General features: G+C 64.3%; 1 protein-coding gene across 9 annotated transcripts; it reads right to left on the reverse strand.

The window, feature by feature from the left end:
- Positions 1-159: 159 nt before the first annotated feature.
- Tkfc (triokinase and FMN cyclase) lies at positions 160-8,752 on the reverse strand. Of its 9 annotated transcripts, none has more exons than XM_013069101.3 (18): positions 8,631-8,752; positions 7,506-7,606; positions 5,213-5,402; positions 4,732-4,842; positions 4,471-4,652; positions 3,729-3,807; positions 3,465-3,554; positions 3,043-3,077; positions 2,884-2,968; positions 2,720-2,809; positions 2,324-2,440; positions 1,986-2,108; positions 1,729-1,866; positions 1,181-1,287; positions 1,004-1,107; positions 858-891; positions 680-769; positions 160-541 (listed from the first exon to the last, which is right to left on the reverse strand). In XM_013069101.3, the coding sequence occupies exons 2-18, from the start codon at positions 7,506-7,508 to the stop codon at positions 380-382; spliced, it is 1,740 nt and encodes a 579-aa protein (XP_012924555.1). In that variant the 5' UTR covers positions 7,509-7,606; positions 8,631-8,752; the 3' UTR covers positions 160-379. The 9 variants fall into 9 exon arrangements, with proteins under 9 accessions (XP_012924555.1, XP_021107435.1, XP_087059880.1 ...); XM_021251776.2 differs by having other exon boundaries at positions 8,672-8,732; XM_087203754.1 differs by having other exon boundaries at positions 8,682-8,700.
- Positions 8,753-8,765: the final 13 nt, after the last annotated feature.

Raw genomic sequence — 8,765 nt, forward strand, 5'->3', positions numbered from 1 at the left:
CCCAGCCAGGCAGCGGCAGAGCTGGGGCCATGTCCACTGGGCACATCTGCCTGTGAGCCAGTGGCAGCCTGGTGGGTAGGGACCCACAGCGGGGCAGGGGAAGTGCTAGGGCAGCTTCCGGGTGTGCCTCCCGGCTGCAGGACAAAGGCCCCAGGAGGCTGCGCTCCATGTGGTTTATTGCTCAGCTTCCTTTTCCGTGCAGACTGGGTTCAGGCTTGGAAGGCCTTCCTGGAAGGGTTAGGGGCAGCGACCTGGGGGCTGTACCCCACCCTGCAAAGGCAGGACCCCACTCCAGCTGACTCCACAGGCCAGTGCAGGGCTCCTGCCACACTCAGGGCAGGTGCAGGCTGGAGGGAGAGGAACTGGCTGGGCAAGGCAGTCACACGGCCAGGCTCTGCAAGGCCTCCAGGATGGCTCGGAGGATGGCAGCGGCAGCCACTGCGCCGGGGTCCGGTTGGTCCAGGCGGGCAGAGCTGATGTAGCTGGCCCTGCCTGCCGCGGCCTCCATGGTCTTGGTGGCCTCAGCTGCGGCAGCAGCACTCTGGGGACGGGCGGGTGGGGGGTAAGGACAGGCACGGCCTGGACACTCTGGTCCATCAAGGGGACAGCATGCCCTGCATGGTTCCCTGTGGCCCTCTGTGACCCACCTGGCTCCCCATGCTACGGCCCACCCACTCACCTGCACTGCTTTTTTCAGGACAGGCAGGAGGCTGGCCCCGGGGTGCTTCCAGGCCTGGAGCTCCTGTCCTGCTGCCCACAGGGAGTCCAGCTGCAGCGGGGACAGAGACGGGGCTGAGGGGAGGCCCTGCACTGAGGGGGCCTTCAGGGATCCAGGCTCCAAGGAGGAGGGTACACACCATGGTCCTGTCGCCTGGTGCAGCCTTTCCGTACCTGGCGGGGAAAGAACCACAGCCTCACGTCGGGGTCCTGTTAGGGGGGGCCGGCCGGCCGGGAGCAGGCACACCGTCACCCCATGCCCAGGGCTCCCAGGGCCCCGGCTCACTTCCGCATGGCATCCAGGCCGGCGTCCATGGCAGCAGACCAGGCGGCCAGGTCGGTCTTGGCCTTGAGGGGCTGGGCAGCTGCGGTCAGGAACAGGCCGTAGAGCTGGGGGCACAGGATGCTGAGACCGGAGCCACCCTCCGACCCACAGCCCTCCCGCCAGGCTGCCACCGCTCACCGCCCCAGAGGAGCCCCCCATCTTCTCCAGCAGCAGGACGGACAGGCTGGAGAGCAGGCGCGCGGGGCTGGTGGGTGGCGGGCCCTGCTCCAGCCAGCCCTGGATGGCTGCAAACAGAGAGCGTGGAACTTGGGGGACGCCCTCCTGTCCCCCTCCCTGCTGCGCCAGCAGCTTGCGTGTCAGTCACAGGGGTGTGGAGGCCAGGCCAGGGACTTGGGCTGCTTTGCTGGCTCTCTTGCCAGGCAGAGCCATGCCACCCTGGCCCGCAGAGGGCGCGTCTGTGCCTTTCCTGAATGAGCGGTGGGCAGCAAAGCGAGTCCTGAGTGGAGGATCCCATTCTCCCGGATGATGGCCCCCACACCTGGAGCACAAGCTCCTTCCTCTTCCTCAGGAAAGCAGAGGAGGGATGCTGGTGTTTTGTGAATGTCCTCACGGGGCGGAGGAAGGTGGTGCCCAGAGCAGCCCTCCACATGCTTTGGGATCTGTCCTGTGCCCACCCAAGAACCAGTGCCCCTCCAGCCCTCCTGCAACCCAGGGCCTGCTCTGACCTTGGGCCGCGCGGCTGTGGGTGGTCCCACAGTCCCCGTCACCGGCTGCCCGGTCCAGGGCGTTCAGGGGCTCCTCCAGGTCCTGCAGGGTGGTGCACACCTGCTCCAGCACATGCACCACCCTGTGTGAGGGCACACCTGCGGGAGGACAGAGGGCCAGGCCACTGGCTCCACACCATCAGTGCCAGGGCCCTGCTGCCCACCCCACATCCCCTGGGGCACCAAGGATGTGGTCCCTCCCCAGCAAGGCCTGGCACCTCCTGCAGCAGCAGCAGCTTCAGGGGCCTCTGGAGGTGCGGTGGGGGCTGCCCTGCTCCGTGTCCGCCCGGTCACGGACGCCCTGGCCATGTGCGGCCAGGCTGCTGCGGTGGTATCAGCATCTAGGACAGCACAGGGACTTCAGACACGCTGGCCAAGAGGAGGGAGGACCCACCTGGCCCTGGAGGAAGGGGCCTCCTGCATGAGCAGGGATCCGGAGAAGGGTTGCCTGGGTGGAGACCCTGTGCCGACCCCTACAGAGCCACATGGGAGCTGGAGACAGCTGGAGAAGGCTGATGGTCAGGGTTGGCTCTGAGGGCTGGGTGCCAAGCCTCACCTATCAGCTTCAAGAGGGGCTCGTCTGCCAGCAGGAGGGTGAGAGAGACGCCGGGCATCTCCAGGGCGGACATGAAGGTGCCCACCAGGGCACGGGCGATCTTCACCTGGCGGCCCTCTGCAGTGCCAACGCAAGAGGCCCATGAACTAACTCGAGAACCCCGGCGGCCCAAATTCCTCCACTGCTGGGTGCCCTCCGTGCTCCGAGCCACCAGCAGCACTGTGACGGTCAGACCCCGGCATAGAAGGACCGGGCTCGGGTCCCCAGTGAGAAGGGCAGTGTCGTGGCTCAGCCGAGGCCGTGACTGCTCAGTCCTGCTCTCGGCCACCCAAGACCCTCCCTGGACCGTCCCCCCTCACTCCGCTTGGCAGGGCTGGGTCCCCAGTGTGGGCTCACCCAGGCAGCGGACAGCAGCGTCAGCCACGATGCCCAGCTCCAGGAACGACAGGCCACCCAGGTTGTTGACCATCAGGACCACCGAGGAGCCTGCGTGCCCGTGAGACGCCCCGTGAGACCCGAGGTGCGGGGTGGCCCGGCACCCAGTAAAGGAGGGCGCTCACCTGGCTGCACAGGCACACGGGACACGTTGGAGGGGTCCGTCATGTGGTCCAGCATGAGCGCGACAGTCTCATCGGCGGTCGCCATCTGTCACGGTGACCAGAGGTGAGCTGTGTCTGGGGGCCTTGGCCTCAGGTTGGCTGGGGACAGGCGTCACCTACCTGGACCCGGCGCACACCTGCTTCCCCATGGATCCCTAAAGAGAGGAGCACTCATGTGGCCTGCCAGGCCAGGGGCAAGCTGTCACATCTTATCAAAGACTGAGCGTGTGGTGCCAGGCCAGGCACCGGGGCGGGGCGGTGAATGGGACTGGTGGTGGGGACAGCCAGAGTCCCCGCGGCTTCAACTAGAGGGAGGCGTGAGCGCCCAGACACGGACACCATCACCTCAGATGCGGGGAGGTGGGGACAGCACCGTGGACGAGGCCAGGTGGCCCTGAACGCCCTGGAGAGGGAGCCACACCTGGGTGTGGGGGATTCGGGCGGGGATCAGGCAGGGTGGCCGGGCCTGGTCTCCAGTACCCCTGGTGACCACTGAGACGCTAGCTGCAGGCGGCCAGGCCCGGGACGCAGGTGCGGCTTACCCAGGCCCAGCTCCACCTCGCTGGCGGCGAGCTCAAAGGTGGGTCTGGAGCCGGGGACGCTGCACGAGGACAGGCTCACACCCAGGGTGCCTAGGACAGTGGGATGCGGGGTGCCTGGCGTCAGGACAGGCAGCAGTGGTGCCTCGGGAGGCCCAGCCCCGACTGTCCCCATCTCCGTCAGGACAGAGACACCAGCTGTGGTCCCCAGGAGCCCTTGCCTCCCACCTGGAACAGGAACTGCTCGAGCCCCCGGGCTGCACTCACCCATGGCCTTGGCGACCTCGCTCACCCGCTCTGCGATCTCCTCCAGCCCCACGCCAGCCTCGGCCAGCGCCCCCGCCACCTGCAGCACATGGCCCAGTGGGAAGGAGTCCCCAGCCACTAGGGGCCAGGGGGCTGAGAGGATCCTGCGGAGAGAATCGCAGGGTCTCCACGCCCCACCTGGCCCCCGGCATTCAGGGCGCAAGTGTCTCCCCTTCATTCCCAGCGTGCCTTTCTGGGTCTTCAAGAATTCTGGGCTATTGGAGCCACCAGGAACTTACAGAGCACCATGTGGCCAGTCGGCGATTCTGAGGGCCATGGCCTGGCTCACTCAGTCCAGCCACCCGCCCGCTGTCACCAAGCACCTAGCGAGCACTGAGAACAGAGGGCGGAGCCACATCCCTGCCTCTGAGGGACACAGGGGGAACCGGCGGCAGGGAAGGAGTCTGCGGTCCACAGAGGCAGAGGGGGGCTCCACAGGAGGCTGCCCCAGCCCCAGACACGTGTTTTCAGTCACCTGTGGTGGCAGCGTGGGGACAGACAGGGCAGTGGGCACAGCAGAGGTGTCTGACCCCAGCGAGGACAGGACAGTGGGGGCGAGGACGTGTGTCACGCAGGCACTGGGTTAGCAGCAGGGCAGGGTGGCTGCATGGCTGGGGCCTGGGCACTCCTGGGTTGGGGGTGGCGGGCAGCATGGCATGGCATGGCATGGCACGGCACGACACGGCAGGGCAGCTCAGCCCACCTTGTGGATCAGCACGGTGCCACAGAGGCCCCGCCGGCCAGCCTTCTTCAGGACGGTGAAGGCGCTGTCGTCCCCGATGACCACCATCTCCACGGGGAGGCCCTCGGCACGGGCCTGCTCACGGGCCAGGCCAAAGTTGAGCCGGTCCCCAGTGTAGTTCTTCACAATGAGGAGAGTCCCCGCTGCCGGAGTGGCCAGGGTTATCAGCGCCTGCCCTCGCTGCCCGTGCACCCTGCCCACAGGAGCCCCATGCCAGCTGACCTGTGCCTGCCTGGGCCACCGCCCTGATGGCTGCCAGGATGCTGCCCACAGCTGGGGAGGTGAACACAGCTCCCGCGATGACACCCGTCAGCATCCCCTTCCCGATGAACCCTGGGGACGCGTGGGCAGGTGTGAGTGCTGGGTGGGGACAGTGCCTGTGTCCCGTGCCTCCCTGCTCGCTTGCCGCTGTGTTCCCTGCTGGCTGCTGTCTGGGCCCCAGGCAGGATGGCGGCCCCAGGACAGCAGGGGCCTTGTTTGTGGGGCTCAGGCTGGACCTGTGCCCAGGACAGGCCGGGCACCCTGGACTCGCCAAGGGAGACGGGAAAGCCACTGACAGCAGAGGCCAGTCCCGCCTCCCGGACCTCGGCCAGCCCTGACAGCTGGAAGAGCTGAGACCCCGAGGCCCAACCTCATGCTCCTGGAGGTGCCGGAGTCCCAAGGTGACTATCCCACTGCCCCACTCGCTCCCCGGGCCGCTCACCGGCGTGGGCAGGCTCGTGGCCAGAGCCTCCACCTGACAGCAGGGCCACCCGGCCCTGGAGGCTGTCCAGGTCAGAGCGCAGGGCCACGCGGTGGCCCTGCAGGAGCTGCAGACCCGGGTTGCAGGCCACCAGGCCAGCCAGGGCGTCGTCCGCGCAGCCCACCACTGAGTTCACCAGCTTCTTGGAGGTCTGTGGGAGAGGGGCGAGGACGTGGCTTGGGTGCAGTTGGTGGGGACCCCCAGCCTGCCAGCCATGCTGCTGTGCTGAGGACCCCTCTCCACAATGACTCAGGGGCTCTAGGGACACAGCTCCACCTTGACTGGGGCCCTACTGCACCAGGAAGGTGATTCTGTGACTTTCCTTCCTTCCTTTTGTTTGGGAGACAGGGTCTTGCCATGTAGGCCAGGTTGGCCTTGAACTCATAGGGATCTTCCTGCCTCAGCTTCCTGAGTGACTTGACAGGCATGCCCCACCACGCCTGGGCTCTGTGACTTTACTTCTTAATGACTCTTTCTTCAGTGCCTAACTGATAAACTTTTTGTATTCTTGCTTCAGCTTGCTCTGAAAAATGGCTTCAGTACAAAGAAAACAGGGGAGTTAGAGTTCCCAGTATAACAGATTAATGAATGTGGGTTGCACGCCTGCTTCCATCACACGAAGAGCCTCAGGCTGCTGCCCCTGGCTAGGGAGAGGACCAGCCAGGCCTCTCACCCAGGGTGAAGGCTTCCTAAGCCTGGGGTCAGCAGTCACAGAGACTTAGGTTCAAATCCCCCTCCTGCCTCTGATGAGCCAACTCACAGAGCTGCATCACTGTTGAGAGCAGTTCTTCCTCTGACCGCTAGGATATAATGTGCACCTTCGAGGCGGAGAAGCTCAACAGGAAGGAGCTGCTCCCTTCTGCGACGCTAACTGAGCTATGGGGTGGGACTCAGCCCCTTCCTTGTCAAGAAACAGCCAGACCCCGCCTCGTGGGCCCAGAGGAGGGTGCCCAGCGCCACCTGGTGGCCTCGAGGTGGCCTGCAGCTCAGCCAGGTTCTAGCAGGTGGCCTCTCCGATTTTACAGCTCCTCCGAGAGCCACCAGCTGGTGGGGGGTTCCTCAGGCAAAACACAGCCTCGGTGCCTCCCTGTCCCGAGTCTAGCAAGGGCCAAGGCCATGCCAGCTGTCTAAGGGTGAGGACAGAAGCTCAGGCCAGGGGCAACCCAAATAGTAAGATCAGCTGTTTGCCAAGCAGTGACTAGGAGCCAGGCCTGTTCTAAGTGCTTTTCAGTGTGACTCATCTAATTCCCCAGCAATCCCATGGGAAGAGGTCAGCCCAGACAGCAGACAGACAGTCACACAGGCAGCAAGGGTCCCAGTCTGCCTGGCTCAGAAACTGGTCCCGCTGGGGCCTTCTGCTGCTTTCCTGAGGGCCTGAAGGGAGACAACAGGGTGGCGGAGGTCCTACCCGAGGAAGGGCATGGGCTTGTGGCTGTAAGTCTACAGGGACAGGGACGTAATGCGAAGCTGTGAGCTGCTGTCAACTCCAAACCCAGCTTCTGCCACCATTCTCGCCTTCCAAGAATCTGTCCTACCTGAGACTCCACCCTCCCTGCCCTGGAGCTAGAGGAGGGCTGGGGACAGCGCCACCTGGCCCCAGTGATGAGGGGGTACAGGAAAGGAGGCATCATGTGAGGCCACGGACTCTGGTCTGACCAACACCTCGCAGCCCCTCGGCAGCAGGTCTTAACCTGCCACACTGCAGATGGAAAGAGGCTCCAAGAGGCCAGGCCTTCCGTAAAAGGTCGCACAGCTAGTGGGTGTCAGGGTGAACTCTGAACCGAGTCAGCTCACAGCTTACTTTGGTGCATATCAGCTTTAAGAGCGGCCTGAAGCAAAGCCCAGGGGCGTGGTAAGCCTCCCACACTGTAGTCAGGCTCCCCGCCCAGCCCACCCCTGCCCCAGGCTCCGCCGGACAGCTCATTCTCCCAGGTTCCTTCTGAGACTAGTGAGTGCCTATTTAGAACAAGTAACTGTCAATGTTCTACTCGAAATGTGCGACCCAGACACGGTTAGGTGGAGAGGAGTTTCAGGGGGAGGCAGAGGCCACCTCAGGCCTGGCTGGGACAGTGGCCGGCAAGACATAGAGAAGCAGGGGCAAGGCCAGCAGAGTGGGGGTGAGCCTCTCTATCAACCTCTGAACGTCAGGAGGCAGCAGCTGCTGGTCAGGTGTAACGGACTCCTGGAGCCCCAGGTGGGGGTGTCCACTGCTTCAAGACCACGTGTCCTCCCCTGCCCTGACCCCAGGACTCACCATGGCGATGCAAAATGCTTCTCCCTCTGCACGGAGCTGCTACGGGCGGGCAGACCTGTGGGTGCTACCTGGTCTGAGCACAGCTGAGCTGGCAGCCGTACCTGCAGGGGGGGACGATTGGAGCCACTGAAGGCTGGAAGCACACTGGCAGTTGAACCTCCAGTGCCTGGGGGATCAGGGAGCTGCCCCAGACTTTGATCCCAGTCCAAACTCTAGTACGTGGGCTAGGGATGGAAAGCAGCGTGCGGCTGACCAAGGTTCACACCTGCATCTGGCTGACAGCGGGCCGATCGATCCGTGTTGGGCACAGGGCTGCCCTATGCCCAGCAACAGCACCCAGTTCACAATCGGGGGCAACGCCAGCCATGTGTAACTTCATCTTATACAGGCCTCTCTTGCAGCAAGGGAGTTACAAAGGTCTCCACACACTTTCTGTTGTTGGCCCTGGCCCCACACCAGGAAGGAGCCACCTTTGTTGCCCTTTGTTGTCTTACTTCTGGGAAACACTCAGTACCCCAGGGATCGTCCAGGGTCAACCTGGTGAGACAGGACTCAGACCCCCATCCAGTCCTTCTCCAAAGCCTATGCTCTTTCTGCTGATAATGCAGTGCTCCCAGTCAGGCAGTCCTGCTGTGGGAACCCGAGGTGTAAACCCCACTCATATGTGTGTGTGCACGCACACGCGTGTACAACCCAGCCCTGGCTCTGCACTAGCGCTACCTGGACTTATGCGGGGCCTTTAGTAAACCCAGTCCCCTGAGCCCCAGCTTCATTTGTAAAGCAGGAGCAAGCTCCTGCCAGCATCCTGCACAGCGGATGCGTGGCTGAACCTGAAGGGCCTTTAGGGTCACCAAAGTCCCCACCAGCCAAACCCAGGGTCTGGGGTTGGGATCTGTGCCGCAGTGGGGGCGCTGATAATGCCAGGCCCTTACGAATAACCGGCGAAGAGGGGCCAGGCGGAAGCACCGGAGGGTGCAGAGGCCGGTCAGCCCGGGTCGGACACACGCTGTCGCCTCGCGCCCCACTACTCTGAGGTCCTTCCGGTTTCGGGGAAACAGCTCCGAGGGTTCTTGGAGCGATGGAGGGGCAGAGTCGGGGGGCTCAGGGCGGGCTGGGGACGCGCACCAGGAGGGAAGGTAAGCTAGGAAGGCGGCCGGGGACCCCACCCGCTCTCGCCTCTTGCTCCGCTACTGGAGAACCCGAAAGGCGCGCTCTCATCCGGGACCTCGGACACCGGGGGCGGGGCGTCGGGGGGTGGGG

The sequence above is a fragment of the Heterocephalus glaber genome, unplaced genomic scaffold (genome assembly GCF_053883595.1).
Source record: "Heterocephalus glaber isolate CG9 unplaced genomic scaffold, H.glaber_assembly_v1.0 deba00001806, whole genome shotgun sequence".
NCBI classification, from domain to species: Eukaryota; Metazoa; Chordata; class Mammalia; order Rodentia; family Bathyergidae; genus Heterocephalus; species Heterocephalus glaber.

Coding starts and splice junctions, on each gene's coding strand:
- Tkfc (XM_013069101.3), bottom strand. Junction 2,109..2,323: donor GCCCCTCTTGAAGCTGATAG/GTGAGGCTTGGC, acceptor GTGCTGTCCTAG/ATGCTGATACCACCGCAGCA. Junction 542..679: donor TCCTGAAAAAAGCAGTGCAG/GTGAGTGGGTGG, acceptor GCCCGTCCCCAG/AGTGCTGCTGCCGCAGCTGA.